The sequence below is a fragment of the Cotesia glomerata genome, linkage group LG10 (genome assembly GCF_020080835.1).
Source record: "Cotesia glomerata isolate CgM1 linkage group LG10, MPM_Cglom_v2.3, whole genome shotgun sequence".
NCBI classification, from domain to species: domain Eukaryota; kingdom Metazoa; phylum Arthropoda; class Insecta; order Hymenoptera; family Braconidae; genus Cotesia; species Cotesia glomerata.
Window position 1 is genome coordinate 15,217,465 of NC_058167.1, and position 22,443 is coordinate 15,239,907.

Below are 22,443 nucleotides of genomic sequence, written 5' to 3' on the forward strand. Positions count from 1 at the left end.
GGATTGAGAAAGAACTGTAGAGGCAGCACTACTGCTGAAAGTAGAGCGCCCTGGTGTTAAAAATGTAAAGCATAGTGATGTAAACAGTGTAATAAATAGTATTAGTTGAAATAAATAATGAAAAAAATAATTAAATTCGGGTTTTTGTCCGTCAAAAATACCCATATTAGGGGTCAAAATGACATAAAAGGAAAAAAATTATTCAAGTCAGGACACGTTTTGAATGGTGTAGAAACAGAAGATTCAAATAAACATTCAACCATAACCTGCTCAGTTGTCACTCAAACCAAAGTTTCCGATATTTACAGTATAAAAATTGATGTTGGTTGATGAAGTTTTTTTTAAATTATTTTTAATATTCGTTAATTGACGAAAGTTATAATTAAATATAAACTTGGTAAAAAGATATCATACTAAAATTAGCCGACGTTCAACAATTTTTGCATTTTTTTCAACAATTAAATTGCAAGTAAAAAAATACTTTTAAAAAATTGCACGTATAATTTTTTAAATCTTCGACATGTGAAATTTTTTATTTTGATTTTTTTGTAATGATTTTTTTAATAAAGAAAATTATAAAAATTTTCAGATGTAGGCTAATTTAATTTTCATTAAAAAAATGACACTGAAATCAGCTGACATTTGATAATTTTTTAAATTTTTATAACAAATCAATTATCATAAAAAAAAATACTTTTGAAAATTTGTACAAATAAGTTTTTTAAATTTCCACATGTGGAATTCTTTTACAAAATGTTTTAATAATAATTTAATTGTTATAAAAATCTGAAAAGTTGTAAGATGTCTTTTGATTCAGTATCGTAAAAAGTTTCAAAGTCTAGAATTTAATTTTTTTTTTAATTTTCAGTGGAATAGATAAACTTGATGATACTTTTGAAGAAGATATTATAAAAAATTATTTTAATTAAATTAAAAAAATAATTAATTTAACAAATATGTTATTGTATTTTGTATACTAGTTGCCACCGCTTTGTTTTACATTTTTCTTGGCAGGTAGCGTCAAGGTCATCTTTCTCAATCCCTATATGTTCGGGAGAAGGAGAAAGAATAGTTTGACCAATAGAATTTAAAAGTACTTTACGCGCGAAAATTTAAAATTCTAGAATTTTCTAATTAATATTTCTATCTTATAATTTTCCGATTTTTTTAAATTATAAATAAATTTTTAATAGCAACAAGTGGAAATTTTTTATTTTCATATTATGAGTAGTTTATATTAATAAAATTAGTAATTACTTCTTCAAAATAATATAGTGACACTATATTTTAAAAAGTTTAAATTTTAAATAAGTAACAAATATTGAAATCAAAAAGAATTTTTTTTATATTTGATAATAAATAATTTTTATCTGGCTCATATTTTTCATATAATTATTTTCTTGATATATTAATCGCCATTTGTCTAGTAAACTATTTTAAATAAGAATTTCTGTCATAGTATTTCTTTAATTTATGTCTAAAATTTTATGACACTGAAGTTAGCAGACGTCTAAAAATTTTTAATTTTTTTTATTAATTAAATTACAACTAAAAAGATACTTATAAAAAATTGCACTTATAGTTTTTTACATGTGAAATTATTTTTTTTAAATGTTTAATTGAAATTTTTTCAATAAAAAATTTTTAAAAATTTTGAAATGTCGGCTAACTTCATTTTCATAAAATTTTGATTCAAAAATTTTATTAAAAATAATTATTTAATAGGATAGAAGCACCAATTATTAGACAATATAAGAGGCAAAAAGTTTATAAGAAACTCGAGTAAACTTAATTTTTTGTAGTAACAAATTACTTTCCACTAACAATAATTTTTTTTCAATTTGTTGATTCTTAAAATTGTTTAAAATACATCTAAAATTTGTTGAATCTTAAAAATAATTCAATATATCTTAAAATAAAATAATTACAATTATGGACTCCTTTTATTAATTGGTCTTTCTACCTAAACTTAAGTATAATAAAAAATTTTTCAATAGTAAAGCATTCTCTAATGCTTCGCATTATATCGTTAAATAATTTCAGATTTCGTAGAAATTTTTTTAATTCAAAATTTTAAGATAATTGCTGTTTATTTCATTTAACAGTTGTACATATATTCATATTCATAGCCATAATATAAGTAAGCCGATTTTTAATCACTTGCATGAAAATTTTGTCGTTCAAACGAGATTTTTTCATCATCAATAAAGATCACCTGTAAATTATAACGAGCAACATGGCATTATATTCCCCAATAAGCTTTTTTCTGTGGTGAAAGTAATTTTCTTATGATCAAAGCCTTGATGATTTCTCATAAAATCATGAGAAGAACTGCTGTGACGAGTGCCAATCTTTGCAGATTCAAATCCAAACAAACCGAATTTTACACCAGACTCTTTTGACTCGTCGTTTTCCGATTCTTTTTTTGTTTCTTCCTCCGTATTGGTATCGTGCTGCTCCTTACCGAAACCTAAGAAGCGCGAAGAAGACGTTGCTCTGCTGGTATGATTAACTGACGACCACTTGTTGTTTAAATGACTTTTGCTGGTTTCGAATGATGCCACTGGCTTGCCTAAGATCCCAATACCGATTCCAAATTTACTGGAGCCTTGATGATGTTCTTCCGTTTCTGTATTGGAGTTTGATTCTTTTGTTGTATCTCGGCGACTCCTCTGCTGGATTTCAAAACCCGGTTGCTCATTGGAATAAAGTTGAAATAAGTCGATCCCGTGTTGGTTAATAAAATACTCATCATTAACCGCGGGAGCTTGTATTGTGTCGATTGTTTTTTGGACTGTAGGGAATCCGTCGCAACCAAAATTATAGATCTGCAATCAAAAAAAAAAATGTGAGCCGTCATGGGACGCCTGGCAGATGTGAAACATCGTGTGTGTACAAGTAATATGCATAAAAGATAATATTATTACAGGAATTAAATATAGCCTAATGAAAAAATGAAGTATTACGAATTTCTTACAGAAAATGGTAACTTTATTTAATAAACATTTATTTACATGTGATATAAAAATTCGATATTAATATCAAGTGGCCACAATTTAAATATTTTCATCTGTGACTTCAGTAATAGTTATATTCGATGTTTTCTCTGCCGGTATTACTGTGACGATTGGTCGATGATAACTAAAGTACGTTACAAAAGTATTGGATGAAACATTATCAAGATATCTCACAAATACAGCATCTATTGTTGTTCCATATTTGGTAGTAGATTCTCTTGGAATGTTGTTGATTTGCAATTGAAATTCTTTTTGAAGAAATGTCATTAATGGCATTGATTCAGTTCTTGCAAAATTTACATTAAAATCTCCAGCTAAAATTAATGGTAGTTTATGTTTATTCGTTTTAAAAATTATTGAACCTCTTTGACTATAAGGAAATAACCTTTCATGTAAAAATGAAATTATATGATCCATTTTGTTATTAGGTGAAATGTATACAACAATCATAATTAATTTACTTCCGTCTTCTAGTTTAACATGTGAAGCACACATATCACCAATAGATGTTTGGGAAACATGAACTTCTGTAGCATTTTGAACTGCTAGATCCATGTTGAGTGTAGTAACATGTGAAGTGTTGTTGTTTTTGTAAATGGCCACTCCAGCGGCCAGATCTAAGATAAAAATTAAAATAGTCTGGTACTATTCGATTAATAAAGTCTTACACAACATTGATAGTATGCCTTGTGTTTAACTGATCAGGGTGGCGTCCAGTTTCAATAATAATATTTTGTGATCCCTGTGATGATTGTTGGGAACTGAAATATTTAAAAAAATATGATATTAAAATACACAAGAAAAAGAAAAAAAATTTTGAGTGTGGCTTCAATATACTCATGAACTCAAATCTTAGTTAATTATTGCAATATATGACTAAAGATTTGCAAATATAAATTTTATTAATAAATTTTTCCATATTAATTCCTTCATGAATAATAAAAAAATAATTAATTGAAGATAATATTAATATAATTTATATAATTATTAATCTTAATATAATTTATATAATTACTAATATGATTAATATGAATATAATTAATTAAATATAAAAATATAATAATTACATTTATGGACACTTGAAAAATACGATCTACTTACTGATGACTTGGTAATATGCCATAGTGTAGTTTCACTATCTTTGCACAAGGTTGATCACTTTGATCTTCTGAGTTATCACTATCACACATATTGTATTGTCAAAAATTAAAATAAAAATGTTTCACATCAAAATTAAATAAGTGTACCGTAGTAAACAACAACGTCGAACTGAGTGAGAAGCCACACCGCACACTCTACTACATATAATATATATATATATATATATATATAGCATATATATATATATATATATATATATATATATATATATATATGTATACCTTAGTATAGCGTGGCGACCCGTCGCCACGGCAAGCGATGCCACGCCAACAATTCGGTTTACAAGTGAGCCTATAGATGTTTCACATCAAAAACAAAATTATTACAGTAGATCTACAGAATAATTTTTTTTTTATTAGAATTATTGAAAACTGTTATTTCTTCTTACTTCTTAATAAGTCTTGCAAGATTATTTTTTTTTTTGAAAAAACAAAACATTATAAAGCCAATATTGTGAATGTAAAAATATTATTTTTTTCAAAATAATAAATTTTATTAAATTAATTTATTTTCAATTTTAAAATTCCTAACGAAAAAATGAATTTTTAAGATTATCACATTGAAAAAAAAAAAAAAAAAAAAAAAAACTCACCATATTAAGAGTGATTGCCATCACAACTGAAAGTTTAACAGTAGCCATCGCTCCTTCAATTATCTTCACTCGTTTACTTCGAAGACTTGTATGATAAAACAATAAAAAATTCTAGTTCTTTTATAATCGCTTTTTTAATTAGTAGAAAAAACCAAAGAATTTAATGATCGACCTTCAAAATGTTAAGATAAAAAAAACCCACAGTTAATTAATAATAAATTTTTAAAATAATTAATTTCGATATTGGAAAGTATGAACATTTTATTAATTTATTTTTAAATTAATAATACGTATCGATCAAAAAACAGGATACAATATTTTTGTTCTTTTTAATTCTAATTTTTTTTTTTAAACTGAATTAAATTTATTTTTATGTCAAATTTCTGACACATTTGATCAAATTATAACGATACGTTATTTATTATTTAATTTTACTGATAAAACAAAAGGCACAAAAGGCAACTAATGCCGTATGGGGGGGGGGTAATAAAAAGAAGTAGGAGGAATAGTATCAGAGATAGGATGTATTTGATGAATACGGTGGCAAAGTCAGTAGCAATGTATGGAGTAGAAGTATGGGGCTGGGAAAATTCGGAGGAGATAATGAGAGTACAGAGAAGGTTATGTAAGATGGTATTGGGGGTGAGCAGAGATACACCGAGGTATATATGGAGGGAAGAAATGGGAGTGGAAGATATGGAAGTAACATTAAAAGAGAGAGCAGTGAGATACCTGAAAGACATAATGAAAATGGAAGAAGGAAGATTGCCGAGGATTGTGATGAAGGAAGAGGTGAGAGGTATACTGAATGGAAAACCAACAAAATGAGGAAAGGCGGTGAAGAAGGCTTTAGAAAAAATGGAGTGCGAAGAAGTGATAAAAATGATATACATGGGGCAGGAAGTAGAGGAAATAGAGAGAAAACTAGATGAGGGGATAGAGCGTATCAGGGAGAAAGGAAGAAAAGAGGACGAGAAGGCAATAGAAAATTCAACGTACTGTAAAATTTATAAGAAAATAAAAATAGCGAAAGATCAGAACTACTACTGGAAAAAAGATAAAATCAGAGGTGAAGACAAAGAAATGTGGGCCAGAATACGGTGTGGAAACATCGGGAGAGCGGGTAAAAAAGGTTACAGAGATTGGAGTTGTAGGATATGTAAAAAGGAGGAGGAAGATATATTTCATCTGCTGAAATGCGAGGGGGTATATAATGAGATGAATAATGTGGAAAAAGCTATACTAGATGAATGGAGAGAAGTAGAGAGTGAGATGAAGGAAGTTAGAATGATAGAAATATTAAAGGGAGAGGTAGATGTGAGGGTGTGCACGGTCTTCAGAAAAATTGAAGAGATCCTGAGGAAAGCAGCAGGATCACGGAGTTTGGTGTAAATGGACAACCACAACGACGACGGGCAAAATTAAAAGAGAAAGAAGAGAAAAATAAAAAAGAAATGTAAAAGAGATATTTAATATATTATTTAAGCTATGTAAAAACTTTGTAAAAGACACTAGTCATGCAAATAAAATCCTATTATTATTATTTTATTATTTTACTGATAAAATTCGACTACTCTGATAATTATAGGCGAGTATTACTATTATTATTTGATTACCAAACATATAAAAGTTTTAAACAATAAAAGTTCTAAAAAATATTCTTTTTATCTTAATTGATTGATTAAAAAAATACAATTTTATTTTTTTGAGTTTAGAATTGTAGAAATATAATTCGGTCTGCCCAATATTATTAATAAAAAATATTTTCAAGGGATATTTTCATGATATAAAAGCAAAAATGAATAATGAGCCTTTCAAGGCGCAATTTTGAAATAATTTGCATTGCAGTCGTATAAACATTCCCTCTTTGCTCCCACTTCCGATTCTGTGGAAATTCATAAGTATAATTGGCCTGGTGGTAACTCAAGTCAGAGCAATGTGTTGGAAAAAAAATGAAAATTTTTGAACAGGCAACTATAATAAGTGAGGAACTTCTCCCTGCAAGACTTTTGGAATAGTAAAATATGATAAAGTGACGTTTTCAGTTTTCAAGAAACGAGATATACCTGCAAGTCATTCTGGTGTGGAAAAGCATCATTGTTATAACTTCACACCTTTCATTCTACTAGTACAATAAAACGTAACTAAAGATTGTTAAGATCTTTTGTTGTTACAAATTATATTTATCCAATGTTTACTTTGGATCAGGAATACATTATGGCTTTGGAAGTATTTGAAAGTTACTTTCTCAAGGCAACACGGAGTAGTTTTGATCTCCCTTTAGGTATTAGTCAATATTTTATCTGTTACGTCCAAAATTTGGAACGTAAATTATTTATAATTTATTTTTGGTCCAAGCCGAAGCCTCTAGACCGGGACTCAGAAGGGATGCAAAGATAATACTGTCGTAATGATTATATAATGTTAATATTTAAACTATTTATTTTAATATAAAAACAAAATTTAGTGATACAAAGCTACCTTGAATTAGACAAAATTTAAATGATATAAACTATCTTTGAATTAAATTTAAATACAATCGATTCTTACTAATCAATTGGCTCTACGTTATTCTCTAAATGCTCGTCGTGTTACAGAATTTTACCTGTAATTTTTAAATAAATAAATTCTCAAACCTTGAATTCCGCCTAACGTGACCGCAGAATTGATCTGATTGATATTATTTATTCTTCAACTACTTCGGTAAACTATTATTCTCAAACACTGATTCTATTTTAAAATATACTTTAAATTCAAGTGAACATATTCACTGAATTTTACAAGAATTTTCGGTGATCCGCACTTGACGAGTTCTGGAGGACGAAGAGGCTGAGTTCATGCGAGGATCTCCGGGCCTCGAAGTTTGGGCGTTTTAAAAATTATGATTTCGGGGAAAACAGTAACCAATTAGTGGCCTATTTTCCTCGGCTTTTACCCTCTCTTTCGAGTTTTCCGAAGATGCTCGCCTGAACTCCCCTCTTTGGGCCCAGAGGGTATACTATCCCTCTTTCTCTAACTTATAGACTACATGTGTAACCATGTATCGGTGTAGGTGTAAGCACATTTACATGCACACAAATACATAGTTCCTTATTTAACTAAATCTTTTATTTTATTTATAGTTATTACTAATTTATTTATTAATTAATTGATTTATTTAATTAATTATTTCTTTAACAATTATTTAAATTATTTCTAATTTATTATTATTTTATTTATTATTTCTTTAAAGAATTATTTAAATTATTTCTAATTTATTATTATTTTATTTACTATTATTCGAAATATTGTTATTTGTTATTTATTTCTAAGATTATTTATTATCTAATCTTTTTTTTTTTTATTTTTGAACTTTATATTTTACTTAGGGTTTTTTTTTTCCTAAGTTTATGTTATTTAAACCAATCTAAAAACTTTCCCAGACTTTGTCAGTGATGCCATTGAAACTAAGGGCAATAAAACTCCCATTTATTTGTGTACTTAGGATTTTAATCTTTTTAAAGCATTTAGTACATCCTAATGTCGGAAAAATTTTTAGAGAGATCGGACGAGACACTTAATGTTTTTCTCGTTAAATGTTTCTCGAATTTTATGCTTTGAAATAAAATTCGAAGTAAACCATAAAATAAAATATAAAAAAAAATGTATTTAAAAAAAAAGAACTGCCTAAAAAAAAACGGTCGTTGTAAGCCACGACAAAACATATCTTTTGAACTTCGCACTATAGAGAAATTGAGTTGCTTTCTATTCAGTAGCTCTACTATTTACTTATACATTAAATATTCCGATATGTTCAAGATGATTTAACTCTTCGATGACAAAAATTGGAAAAAAATTTTTTTCAAAAAAATAATGTTTTATATTTTGCGATTCAATAATGGAACATTACGACACCGAAATAAGTAATTTAATAAAAATTTTGGAAATGCAACTTTTACGTCTTAATAATTATGGAAAAAATTGATACTTTTCAAGCATGAAAAAAATGATTAACATAAATTTATATTATTACATAGAAATAAAAACAGTCAGCCCAAATGAAAATTGACTATACCCAATACGACCTCTATTGTTAGATTCTCCAAATTTTAAAAATATTAGCTTCTACTCTATGATCCCATAATCCTAATATAGAATTGAGATGAAATGTATGTGGGTATCAAACTATTCGTAACGTGATTGGTCGAATATATCATAAGCATGAAAATATATGCAAATGCTATAGTCAGGCGCGCGCTTGCGCGCGCAAATTCAAATTCTAGTCCCATAATAAAATTGAGATGAAATGTATGTGAAACCAATTTATTCGTGATGTGATTGGCTGAAAATATTTATTCTCATTCTGATTGGTTGAAAGTGAATATAATATACATAAACGACACATAAATATATCATGACAATAAATATGAGGCGCAAATTAAATTCTATTTATTTCTAAATTACGGATAAATTTCATTAAATTTTATCTTTACTGCTATCGCATCGAATTTAATCATTAATAAAAAATACTTAGTTGATATTTTGGGCTTATCGTCAACTGATAGCAGTGACAAAAAATTCGATTGTTTGTATTGTTCTATAAAATTTTCATTAACTTTGGAAAATTAAAAAAAAATATTACGGCTGTAATATGGGTATGGTTTATATTGAATAAATTTGAAGATCTCTTCTTGTTTGTTAATTTATTGAAAATTTATAAACGGAGTTTTTGATAAAAATTATTGGGAATTATTTTTAGGTCCTTTCAGTACAAAAGTCACTACGACATGGATATTTTTCTATACCATGGCTTTTGTTTTGGCAAAATCAGTAAGTATTGCTTATTTAAAAAAGAGTAAACATAAATTCATTAATATTAATTTTATTAGTTCAATAATTCGATACCGCTAGATCAGCAAATACAACAATTTATTGATCACGAGTGTCAAGGTAAGATCCGAACATAAATTTCTTAAGAGCCGGTCCCTATGATTGCAGCTTTTCATTTCTCGTCTAAACAAAGAAGATTTTCGAAAAAAACGCTCAGCTCCGTAATAGATTTTTTAATTATCTATTTTATAGCTGAGCGTTTTTTTCGAAATTCTCATTTGTTTAAGAGAAAAACATAAAACTGCAATTAGCTTTATCATCACGAGTGCAACAAGGATAGTACCGTTTCTCGCCGGTGAGTGCAACGCGAGAAAAAGATGGGATCGGCACTTAATAAGGGACATGATATTGAAAAAACACATAATGTTTTTGAAAATGTTTTACTGTAGTAGAGAAATGTGATGTATCAAAAATCGAATGGCCGCATGTAAGAAAACGATCTATTGACTCGAAAATTCTGCTTTCAATAATGATTTTTGGTAAATCAGTAATTTTGAACCTTGTACCGTCAAAAAATTTGTTAGTTGGATCTAACACTCCAGTCTATTATTTAGACACTCAATATGATTTTTTACGAATCAAAGTGAAAACACATGTAAGTTTAATATATGACTCTGAATTACCAATTTTTATAAATGATTAAATATCAATTATTCTCAGAATATATATATATATTAAAATTCAGATATTTCGCGAAGAACAATGGGAGTTGTATGAAGACGAAAAAGAATTCACTTCAATTTATGTCAAAATTTATCCTGACGGATCTAGACGAATTCAAGTAAAATAATTATTCAAATTATGTAATGATACATGGAAGAAAAAAAATTTTACTTTTTTTGCTAAACTTTAAACAGATTTTCTTTCCATGTTTTAATTATTGCTACTACTAATATTAGTAACATTATTAATGATTTTTTTGTCAATTAGTTTGGTTACGTAGGAAGTGAACTTTATACAATTGAACCTGTGTCAGAAAATTTTCCTGACTCTGAAGGAAGCTACTATTTGGCGCGAGCTTATAACAGAATCCATAATATTACAGAAGGTAAATTTTTGCAGCTATAAAAAAGAATATATCGACATTGTTAATTGATTTTAGCCTTGATCAAAAGTTGGCAATCAATCTCCGAAGTGGTTTATCCGGAATTACTGTTGATAATTGATAACCAAGTGTATGCTAAATACAATGAAAACCAAAATTTGTTTCCTTACTTATTGACATTTTGGAATGTCGTCAATCTGCTATTTCGTCCATTGAGAGATCCGAGAATAGAAACAAGTATCGCCGGGATTATGATTGCTCAAGTAATTCAATTAAATTTTTATATAGAACTAAGTATGTTTAATTTAATTTTTTAAATTACTTAGGATGAAAAAGTCATCCATTATATGAGTGGAAATCAATATGAATATAAGAAAAAGAATTATGTATGCTACGAAGAAATGGCGCTTACCGTATCTAAATATTTGTACAGTAGACAAGATATTATTCCTCAAGATACTTATGATATATTTTTCGTTTTAACGACGTAAGTATGTTAAATAAATTATGTTTTAGAGAATTAAATAAACCAAGTTAAAAAATAGAAAGCAATTTTGAATTACTTTCAATAAGTTAATTATTTCCACATCAGTTTCCAATTTTAATTGTTTCAAACTGCTTATTAATATTACCAAAAAAAAAAAAACGAATTGAAAATTATAATCTCTTGAAATGAAATGGTTTTTTATTAATTTCTAGAAAACCAGATGATAATAGTGATGATTCGGAGTTCATTCACGGTCTATCAATCTTCGGAGGTGCTTGTCATATTGACACAAGTACAAAGGAACTAAATCGAGCTATTGTTATGTACGAAAGTAATCATGTTACTGACATAAATGTTGCTGTTCATGAACTGGCTCACTCGTATGTTAATTAATACAACTTGTAAATAAACGGTATTGTGTTTTTTAATAATAATGAATTATGACAATATCATCCAAATTTAGATTAAACGTTCAACATAATGAGGACGTAGATATTAGTTGTGTGTTTCCTGATACTATAATGTCGACAGACTTGGAAAATCTTAGCAGAAATTGGTCCAAATGTTCAATTGACACTTTGCGTAATATTTCCAGGTAAGTTGTTGATACATTTCAATAAAAATAGTTTTAATTTACCTATATATTAAGTAGTGAATATTAATTACTTTACTGCAGAAATAGAAAATTTTCATGTCTGTACAACACACCTAATTTCATAAACCCGCTAATTGATGATGAACAAGGTATTACTCGAAGTCCAAATGGGAAATGGTTGGAATTTCGTGCGGTTATAAGCAAGGAAATGAGAGAATTGATAGATCCAAAAGAATTTAACAGTAATAAAGCGATTGAAGTTTCATTTGAAAATAATAAAATAGTGATTCAACTGATTAAAAAATCATTATCTACGTTAAGAAATGTTTCAAGGCAATATAATTTCATTAGAATTGTGCCTGATGATGAAAAAATAATCATCGATTTAAAGTCTATCAACTTGATGAAAAATATAAATATATTTTATCAAAATAAATCTATACATGTTTATCAAGATGCAGATGAAGAACTTGGTGGAAGAAAAAATCTTCCAACTTTACCTCCTTTGCATATTTCTGCAAACAGCGAAGATTTAATAACTATCAAAACTCATGACCTTGATTTTAACAAACTGATTGAAGTGTTTTACGAGGATAACAAATTAGTGGTTACTCAAAATATCAAAATGATGGAGGATGAATTTTTTTCTGGGAACGATGTGATTGATCTTAATAAAAATTACGTTGTGTCTGATGATTTTAAAGTATATATCCGCCCGTTTCAATTAAACTCTGATCAAGTAATACGTATTTATCATAACAATACATCAATATATATTTCTCTAAGTGATATCGGAAATATGAATGATTGAGATAGTCTGTTTTCACTTATTTTCTTTTTTACAACATTATGAAAAGTCTGTAACTTTTTTAGATTTAAATAAAAATTTAATCACATACTGCAAAAAATACTTGAATTACGAAAAAAAATTCTAGTTCCAGCATATTCAGTTTCTTCAACTAAATCAACAAATAAACTCATCAAAATCATCAAAATTCATAATAAACATAAAAGCAAATTATTGAATTCATCATAAAAAAATATCACAGTAAAGTTATTGGAGTAGATTGTACCGTTTTTTGACAAATCGACGGTCTAATTAGCAATTGGTCTAACTCCTTATTTTGTAGAGGGTGATTTTTTAACATTTTGATGTAGCAATTGTTTAATTATAAATTATGTGAATGATCCAAACCAAAATATTGTACTTTTAATAGATATTGAATGATTTTTTAAAGAGATAATGAATTTTTTACTAATTATTTTATCGTACAAATGGAAGATTCTCTAAAATGGAATTAGACAATTTGCTAATTAGAACGTCGAAATATTTATATGAATAAACATTTATTTGGTGCAAAATAAATAAATAGTCTCTAGTCAATAATTTTTTAAACTGTTAATAAAATTATATAGTAGAATCAAATAACTCTATTAAATATTAAAAAATTATATTATATCCAAACAATTTCTTTTATTAATATATAATACATATAAATATTTTTGAATTTCCATCGAGAAAAAAAGATCAATGAAAACCATTTAAATCAGAAATGAATGATCTGCTAATAGTGTCAGGTGATTCAGAAATCCGCCTACGGTGAAGATACGGATGCTGTATAGACGCCGGCGTCATTTCAGCTCCATTCATTTTCTTCAAATCCAAAATATCCCAGATGTGGTGGACGATAAGGTCTATCGCGACTGAGTTATCAGCACCGCGGGGAATTATAATATCCGCAAACTTCTTGGTTGGCAAACCAAATTCCTCGAACGCTGGTTTCACATTGTTCATGTACTGGTTCAACACGGAGCTCAGATCTCGGCCTCTTTCCTTAATGTCTCGAGCAACACGACGTGCCAATCGGGTGTCGGAATCAGTGTCGACAAATAATTTCATGTGAAATAAATCCCGAATCTTGGCCAAGTAAAATACCAGGATTCCTTCAAATAATACGACATCTGCTGGGTAAATAGTTATCGACTGGCCTTGAACTCGGCTGTGGGTGCAATAATCATAAGTCGGAACTTGGCATTTGATTCCAGCGAGAATATCCTTGAGAGTGGAGATAATGAGGTCGTTGTCGAAAGCTTCGGGGTGGTCGAAGTTAAACTGACCTTTCTCCGCTAGAATTATTTCCGCTGGAGTAAGGTTCCGGTAGAAGGAGTCCTGGGATATGCAGACGACTTTACGCTCAGTCTGGTCCATATCTACTTGCCCCAGCTTCTCCATAATACGATTGCAGACGGTGGTCTTCCCGCTGGCTGTTCCTCCGGAGACGCCGATCAGGAAGGGAGTCTTGCCTTCAATGCCGTTCATCCCGGACATTTTCCTTGACATTCCGTCTAACTCTATTATTATATAGTTAAATTATTTGATGATGTAATTTTCACAGCGATTTTAATTCTTTCTCTTGCTGGTGAATTTTACATTTACTGTGATGGCCACTCGATAACCTAAAACTTCTACAAAATCGGAGTAATTGTTAATAAATTCGTTAATTAAAAAGACAATTATCATTGTAATACTGAAATCAATAGACGTTTGACGATTTTTTTATTTATAAAATTATAATAACATTAAAAGAATTATAATAATTAAAAGAATATATTTCTTCTGCACATGTAATTTTTCTTTCAATTATTTTTACAGTAATTTGTTCAATAAGAAAAATTCTAAAAATTATCAAATGTCTACTAATTTTATTTTTATTTATTATTAACTTACTTTAATAGACAGAACTGTCTATTAAATCGTAGGCAGTATGAATTCTCGTATTTTCACGTGGTTTCTAGCTTGGAATTCCAATACTAATTGACTGTAGCTAACGACTAAGTACAATGACTGTCTTTGGCTTAATAATCGAAAAATTTTTAAAATAGTCTATATTAATTACCTACAACGTCGATAATAATGTTCTATTGGTAAGAGACTTGAGATAATACCTACTGACCAGGAATACTCTTAAGAAATTTTTAAACTATAATTTTAGTCCGGTAAAATTTCGACGGAAAATTAACAATGTAAAATTAATACAATTGAATTATTATATTGAGTAAAATTTTTTTGAGCTAAGAAAATTCTTTTGTCTTAAAAATATTTTTTTTTGTTCCAAAATAACTTCAGTTTTCCTAAAAATCAGTTTGGCTTATAAAACAATATTAAATTACTTTGTACAAGTACATAAAAGTTTGTTAAATTAATTTGTAAATTATTTCTAATAATTTTTCCGAAATTAATTCTCATTTCCGCTCTTCAATAACCTTTTATAAAATCTTTATCTTATTGTTTTGAAAAGATTAAATTAAATTAAAGAATAAAACATAGTTGAAAATTATTATAACTTCCATTATTTATTTTTGATCTTATAAACTTTTGATATAATACTTTAAAAGTATTTTTTCTAATAATACAATGTACGTGAGTTCAGTTCTTATTTGTTCCCGTTTACGCACTTTATAATAATATATTACACCGATAAAAGTAAATTTATTACTATTATTATAGGTTTTAACGTCGATTATAATTGAGAATTTGATTCGTTATTTTATATGGCCTGATATAATTTGTTAATCTTTTTATCGCAGATAGCATATAAATCTATTGAGGAAGACAGTTGTTAAGCAATATAATAGAGCCTTCTGCTGTGATATCTTTTTCCTAAGTTCAGCAATATTACTTTCGTAGTGTACCTCAATAAATCAGTGAAGTTAGACGTGGATAAATTTTAGTCCACGCGATTTAATTGCGACTTTTAAATAACGGAAAATAATGTTTGGAAAAATTTTAACTATTTTTATTGTTTTTAATACTTATTTCGTTGCTTCTCTCCACTGGCCAGATGTGACTGATATAAATTCAATACACGATTTCTTTGAAGGATTCAATTTTATTATAGACAATGAGTATAAAATAACAAGCTTCATGGATGAAGAGGATAGAAATAATGAAATAAAAAATTTTGTTTCTGAAATGTTGAAAACTTTCAATAGCTTTAATGAGACAGATAACTATAAATCAAATTTTATGTGGGACGAATTCGATAAAAAATTAAGAGATCATCGAATGAATAAAAATAATTTGCTGTCATTACTTCCTCATATAATTTTTCGAGGTTTGAGAAAAGAGCTTAAAATTTTGGAGAGCTTAATCAATCGTTTTTTTAAAAACAAAGTCAGCAGTCATATTGATGATATTCAAAATTTATGTTCATTTCCATTATCTCATACAATATCTCAGTCGAAGTTGACGTATTCTTACATCAAAGGAAGTTATGAAGCATTGACGGGTGAGATTGAAAGAAGAGAAGCTGTAAGTTGTTATAAATTTTAATCAGTACCAAAAAAAAAAAAATAATAAAACAAAAATATTTTATTCTTTATATTTGTCATTTTATAGAAATCAGAAACCATGAATGTTGATTGCGATGAACATTTATTTTTACAAGATTTGTATGACTTATCTAAAGAAATACTCAGAGGGTTTGTTTTGAAATTTTTTCGGACGTCAATTGGTCTTAGTTTAAAATTTAAATGTACCGTAGAGAGTGAGGGTAATGATTTATAAAAAATTAAAAGTATTTTCTTAAATTCTAGTGCCATTTAAACTAATGCAGTTTTTTTTTTTATTTCATAGCAAACGTTAAAAAAAAATTACTTTATCAAAGAAATCATTTCATGAATAATGTTACAATGTTGATGAATTTTACGCGTGATTATCTAGGAAATTTTTCCGAGTATCTCTATGCTTGTGACTTTAGTAATCATACTCGAGGTAAATATTAATTTTTTTACAGTGTAACGTTCTGATTTTTCCGAACATTTTTATTCAAAAGGGTAAATCCGTTGCTTAACTTCATTTTTTATAATATTAAATTTAATTTCTGCTGATGATTGGGCGGATAAATTCCTCTAGATGAATACCCTTACTTGGAACCTATAAAAATTGAGCAGAAAAATAGCTCAGATATTTTGTGAATACAAAATAAGATACTTCTTCTTTCGTATTTTTTGATAATCAAAATATTTGTTTAGACAAAACATACATCGAGTTGGAAAGAATGTACCAAGTAATGATTGAAAATGAATATTATTTAGACAAGGATGGAAGTTGTTCGTATAATTGTAATACAAAAGGTCAAAATTTTAAGCCTCACGTTAATTATATGTGCAAGGACTTAGATTGTCAATATATGGGTGGCAAGTTCGAAATTTGTCAGATGGTAAGCTTTACAAAATTTCTATTGATATCATTAAAAATGAATGATTGAGTTTAAAAAAATCGACAAATTTTTCTTTTCTCAAATGGTCTTGATAGTTTGTTAAAGGATATCAAAATAAATTACCCGTTGAAGTTTTAATAATTAATATTAATATTTAGAGGTCGCTAATCTAGATTTTTCATCTTTAATTCAAATAAAATAAAAGAAAACTTTGTTAAACTTTGAAATTCTATACTTCATTCTTTCATCAACATATTGAAAAGAAAAGTACATATTTTTACTTATTTTTCTTCTTCAAAAATTATATATTGATTGTATTATAATCAAAAATTGAGAATTAATTTCAACAAAATGATTATTTGATAAACCCTAATGAAGCACCTAATACTTTTGATAATATTGAAGTGTGATGTATAATGTAGGATGATGATGTAAGACGATATCAATGGTTTAGAGATAGAAATAACAATGTTTATGGCAATGATACTAATTGTTCAGGAAAAATGGTTACGTATAACAGTTGGTATCAATGGACAGGTCGTTATTGTGATAATTGTGTTTGCGTTTGTACTGCCAAGCCTCATAGAGAAATCCATCATGAAATCACTGCCATCAGCTTCCAAGATCAAGTGTCTGATACTAACAGCAACAAGTATGTTCTTGGAGATAGATTTTTTGAACTATTTCACTGAATATATGTCTACTATCAATTTCTGTGTTCTAAGAACAGAAACTATTTAAATTTTAGGGTTCTTCTGGACTTGAAATTTGTCATAAAAAATAACACAATTTACGTCAACATAAAAGAAGGAAAGCTTTTGCCTCATGGAAAGATAGATAACAACAGCGTATCATGGAAAGCACTTGATAATTGTTCTATTCATGATGACTTCACTTTTTGCACTTATCCACGACAACCTGGTGTAGCATATGGTCTTACAACAGCAGCAAAAGATTTCGGTTATCCAGAATATTTGAATTTAGATAACATAAAAGCCTCTACAGAATCAATCGTGACAGGCGTTCGATTTCGATTCGCTGGCGATTTCAATACTCTTCCAAAGTATAAAAACGGTTCGGTAGAAATGCAGATTCGTTTAACGGAGTTTGATTACCTAACGGGAAAATTATCCAAAAACCATGTCTGGATTTCTTCAAACAATAAACAGAACAAGTATGAGTATTTTTTTGATAATTGTATCACTGAAAAAACTGTTTGCTTCTTTTAAATTTGTAGATTTATTTTAAATAACTTAAAAAGGCGTTTTTAATATTAACAAATTTGTTTTATTTAAATATGGATTACTTTGAATCCAATTCAATTGATAGTTAACAAATCTCGTTTGAAATAAATTACGCACTTGATAATTTTAATTTATTAGAAATTACTCCAATAGAAATCATAAAAATAATCCTTTATATATAAACAAATTAAGGTAAAAGACCCAGTTATTGACACTTGCAATTTTATTTTAATTAAATAAAACAAATCGACTCTAATAAATTAATAAATACAATTTTTGAATTATAAATTTTAAGGTAATTGGTTTTTTGAGAGCATTTTATTTGTTTAATTAGAATAAAATTGCAAGTGTCAATTAACTAGGCCAGTGTCAATAACTGGGTTTTTTACCTTACTATTTTATTAAAATACATACACTTCTTAAAAAAAACTGTTCTCTCAGTGTAAATTATCTGTTTCTAATTGCTTTTAATTTTCAATAATTCTTGTTTAGAACAGAGTTGTTACTTCCAAACCCGGATAATCCAATAAAATCTCCAAAAAACATACCAAATTTGAAAGGAAATCAATTTGTTAAGTTCAAAGTATCGGATCTGAAGAAGGATGCAGGACAATCAACTGTCCCTTTTTTTGATGCACGGCCAGTTGAAAGCAAAGTATTATTTCCCCTGAGAGGAATTGGACTATTTCATCGTGGCTATGAAGGTTTCGGGGGATTTATCGCCTTCAAGCTTTTCATTATAAATCCGCAGGAGTACATGAATACTGAACTAGGTGTTACTAAGAGCGTGACACCTGCATCCATTAAAATTGGTTGGGATATCTTCTCAGGGTTAAAATGGCAGTAATAAAAAATGATTAGAATAAAAAGTTTTTCATATCAAAGAATAACTCGTAGTAAAAAACCTCGATATTTATTCTGTAAATTTTTAATTTAGAGGTATTGTTTGGACTAACTCAACGAGCATTAAAAAGTAAAACAATTTTAAATTATTCAAATAGTTTTGAAAACTATTTCATTAATTATTAAGTGCTGATAATTTTTATTTCAATAGTAAATAGTACACATCAAATAATAACACATGGCACAGATATTAAATTTCAAAACTTATAGTATAATATTTTAATTCAAAGAAATAAAATATGTGTCATTATATTTTTATCTTTTTATCATATAAATAACTTTACAATATAATAAAAACAAAATAGCTTTATGAACTACAATGGAATGTCGAAGTATATAATTACAAATTATTACAACATAAATATATAATTAAGGTACATATAACACAGTCTCTTATAAATAACAAATTACTTATTAAATTCTAATTCAATAAAAAAAACCTTAGATTAACTTTTATTTATTAAAAAAAAAAAAAAAACATGCATTTGCTCTATTTCATATATACACATTAATTATTAATTGTCGAATAATTTCAATTATAAATATTTTAAAAATCGAGTATCCTTATAAATTAAAAAATATGTTTTTTTAGAATAAAATAAAATAAAAATTACTGAATATTATTTTATGAAACCAAAAAAAAATTTTTAAGACCATTTCTTTTGGAACTTTATATGAAATATAATTTTTTAATTATAATTAAATTTTAAAACTAAAAAAAGTTTTTTGCTTTATTTTGTATTTTATAGTGTAGTTAATTTTAATTTCTTTAATCTATTTTTTTCAATCCTCGCACTTTATAATTAATTCTGTAATCAATAAGTAAATAAACCAGTCGTTCTTTTCACACTGAATTTTAATCTATTGAATTATAAGTAAGATAATTATGTAAAGGTAACTTAAAGCTCTAAAATACTAGGCATTACTAGTCTATACCGTTCTTTAGCAAATAGTTGGAAAACTAGTTTCTTTTGTAGCTTGATTGTTAATTAAAGTCAAATATAATTCTTCCTGAAATTTTTTGAACTTTGATAACATTCAATAATTATTGAAGTCTTATTTAATTTCAGTCCATAAATATGTCCTTTGGTAATTAAATTGACTGTATTTTAATTATGTTGTGTGGAAAATATTGAGTTGACTTTAAACGTTTGATAATAAAATATATGATGATTTATAGAAAGCTTACTTAAGAGTAAAATTCGTGATTGTGATTAATTGATTATTCTATCGATCTACATGAATTTTTAAATAATAAAAAAGAGAAGTTATTTACTCTATATGTTGATATATTTTTTACTCAAAAATATGGCAAGATTAATTAATTCCTTTGGTATAGATAATTTATTCCATTTAGCACTTTGGTCCGAGTTTCCATTAAACATTGCAATCATAAATTTTATCTTCGCAACTGTTTGTAGTTTCATTTAAAAAATTACTTTTCTATATATATATACATTTTGATTAAATATAATTGCCCCTTAAATTTTAACTATCAGGAATTTTAAATTTATTTTGTAAAATCATTAGTTATATTTATTTTATCATTATTTAGATTAACATTATTGAACAGCAATAAATTATTTTGATTATTATCGTTATCGGATTTTTTTCCCTGCATGTCGATGTAGGATTGAGGCCGTTCGTTCGTCGGAGTTTTTAAATTATTTTCACAATTACTCGTCACACTTACCCTGCGTAACTTTATCGGACTTTCGTAGTGATTAACATTTAAATTGTCTGGTCTTTCGTTGACATAAGTCGTTTTGACTGGTTCTACTGGAAAGCTACAAATTGGATCTTGCCAAAGAGCTTGAAGTTTATCGATCTTATCACACTTAGTTATAGGTTCTGCTGATGGTTTGCTGAGGTAGTTAACTGCTTCAGTCCGAAAAGTACTAAAGTTACCACTGATAACTCCTTCGTTGCTTGAACCTGAATGAATAATTTTTAAATGTTATTTAACTTTCATTGCGTACTTGTTTTAATAGCTAATTTTTCAAACGACAAATTTGGGGAAGGGAAAGAAGAAATATTTTTAAAATATTTTTTTATTAAAAAAAAAGCACTTACTAGTTGGGCTGTCGAGAGCATGAAGTGATGCAAAGTAAGCTTGATTATGAACAGTTCGTGGATTTAAATCAAGGTATTCAACTCCATCTTCAAGCATACGTTCCCATTGACAAGTTAGTTCTTTGAATGAGGGTCTCATCCCAGGTTCATCGTGCCAACATGAAACCATTAGTTTATATCTGCAATAAAGTTATCATTAAATTAATAACTTTAGAGTAATACTGGTGCAATTATACATTAATTAATTAATTAATTAATATCTTTTATTAATGCAAAATTGTTATTGAGTTTCAACAAATAGTATCATTAAAAAAATTTTGTACAACGAAAAAAACGAATTGAAAAATAGTTTTCTAGATTTGAGAAAAAACAATTTTAGATAAACAACTTGCGAATTCTCATCTAAAATTGTTTCTTCTCAAATCTAGAAAAATTTTCTTAAAAAAAGGCTCTTTTGGCATTTCGTTGGAACTATAAAAGAGTGTAGATTTATTTTTTGATTATAATTAATGCCTTTTAGGTTTTTGAAAAAAAAAAAAATAATTTTTCAATTTTATTATTACAGATATATAACAAATTCTCGTATATAATAACTCACAAAAAATTATAAAGACATAGAAGATATATTTCGAATAGAAAAAAAAATTTTTTAAGCATGTCTTTGCTTTAAATTATTAATATTATTATTTTTCTGGTATATGAAAAGAAAATAAAATAATTATTAATTACTATAAATCAAAAATTAATTTCTCCAGAAAAATATTTTGTATTTCTTGATTATAAACACGTTTTAATTAGCTTAAGACTTACAATTGTGCAGAACAATTAGCAGGCCTCTCCATTCGATATCCGGCTTTGAGTAGATTGTAGAGATTATGAACATCTACACCTGGATAAGGCGAGGCACCGAGCGTCACTAATTCCCATAGAAGCACTCCAAAGCTCCATACGTCCGATTTACTCGTGTAGACATGATCAGCAAGAGATTCGGGAGCCATCCATTTAACCGGCACTGTATCAATAAAGTACTAGTCAATCATCTGATGATTCTAATTAAAATTATATAATAAAGTTAATCTCTGTTTACCTCTTCCTTTGCTTCGTTTTAAATATGCATCGTCCTCATAAACATCTCGAGTCAGTCCAAAGTCAGATATTTTGCAAACTTTACCGGTAGCTAGGAGAACATTTCTAGCTGCTAGATCACGATGCACCAACTGCAAAATTAATAACTT

General features: G+C 27.6%; 5 protein-coding genes across 7 annotated transcripts in view; 2 read left to right on the forward strand and 3 right to left on the reverse strand.

Moving 5' to 3' along the window:
* On the forward strand, positions 1–12,674 carry LOC123272492 (venom metalloproteinase 3-like). Its single transcript, XM_044739339.1, has 11 exons — positions 1–321; positions 9,509–9,579; positions 9,639–9,699; positions 10,029–10,234; positions 10,325–10,420; positions 10,570–10,687; positions 10,742–10,947; positions 11,011–11,171; positions 11,384–11,551; positions 11,635–11,766; positions 11,848–12,674. Exons 2-11 carry the CDS (start codon positions 9,556–9,558, stop codon positions 12,575–12,577), a joined length of 1,902 nt encoding a protein of 633 aa, XP_044595274.1. The 5' UTR covers positions 1–321; positions 9,509–9,555; the 3' UTR covers positions 12,578–12,674.
* On the reverse strand, positions 2,070–4,850 carry LOC123272528. The gene is made up of 2 exons (XM_044739389.1): positions 4,771–4,850; positions 2,070–2,828 (listed from the first exon to the last, which is right to left on the reverse strand). The coding sequence occupies exons 1-2, from the start codon at positions 4,816–4,818 to the stop codon at positions 2,223–2,225; spliced, it is 654 nt and encodes a 217-aa protein (XP_044595324.1). The 5' UTR covers positions 4,819–4,850; the 3' UTR covers positions 2,070–2,222.
* A 543-nt stretch (positions 12,675–13,217) lies between the features above and the next one.
* LOC123272522 (uridine-cytidine kinase-like) lies at positions 13,218–14,229 on the reverse strand. The gene has a single exon (XM_044739382.1). It carries the CDS (start codon positions 14,105–14,107, stop codon positions 13,295–13,297), a length of 813 nt encoding a protein of 270 aa, XP_044595317.1. The 5' UTR covers positions 14,108–14,229; the 3' UTR covers positions 13,218–13,294.
* Positions 14,230–15,299: 1,070 nt separating this feature from the next.
* LOC123272489 lies at positions 15,300–19,316 on the forward strand. Its single transcript, XM_044739335.1, has 7 exons — positions 15,300–16,078; positions 16,166–16,313; positions 16,403–16,540; positions 16,801–16,988; positions 17,411–17,640; positions 17,737–18,162; positions 18,725–19,316. Exons 1-7 carry the CDS (start codon positions 15,539–15,541, stop codon positions 19,077–19,079), a joined length of 2,025 nt encoding a protein of 674 aa, XP_044595270.1. The 5' UTR covers positions 15,300–15,538; the 3' UTR covers positions 19,080–19,316.
* A 553-nt stretch (positions 19,317–19,869) lies between these two features.
* The window catches only part of LOC123272647 (proto-oncogene tyrosine-protein kinase receptor Ret), a 34,169-nt gene continuing 31,595 nt past the window's right edge, over positions 19,870–22,443 (reverse strand). For all 3 annotated transcript variants that reach the window (XM_044739585.1, XM_044739584.1, XM_044739586.1), the window contains 4 exons: positions 22,296–22,425; positions 22,019–22,220; positions 21,209–21,387; positions 19,870–21,070 (listed from right to left, as the gene is read on the reverse strand). In XM_044739585.1, the coding sequence (XP_044595520.1) occupies positions 20,646–21,070; positions 21,209–21,387; positions 22,019–22,220; positions 22,296–22,425 (936 nt within the window). In that variant the 3' untranslated portion in view covers positions 19,870–20,645. The remainder of the gene's footprint in view (positions 21,071–21,208; positions 21,388–22,018; positions 22,221–22,295; positions 22,426–22,443) is intronic.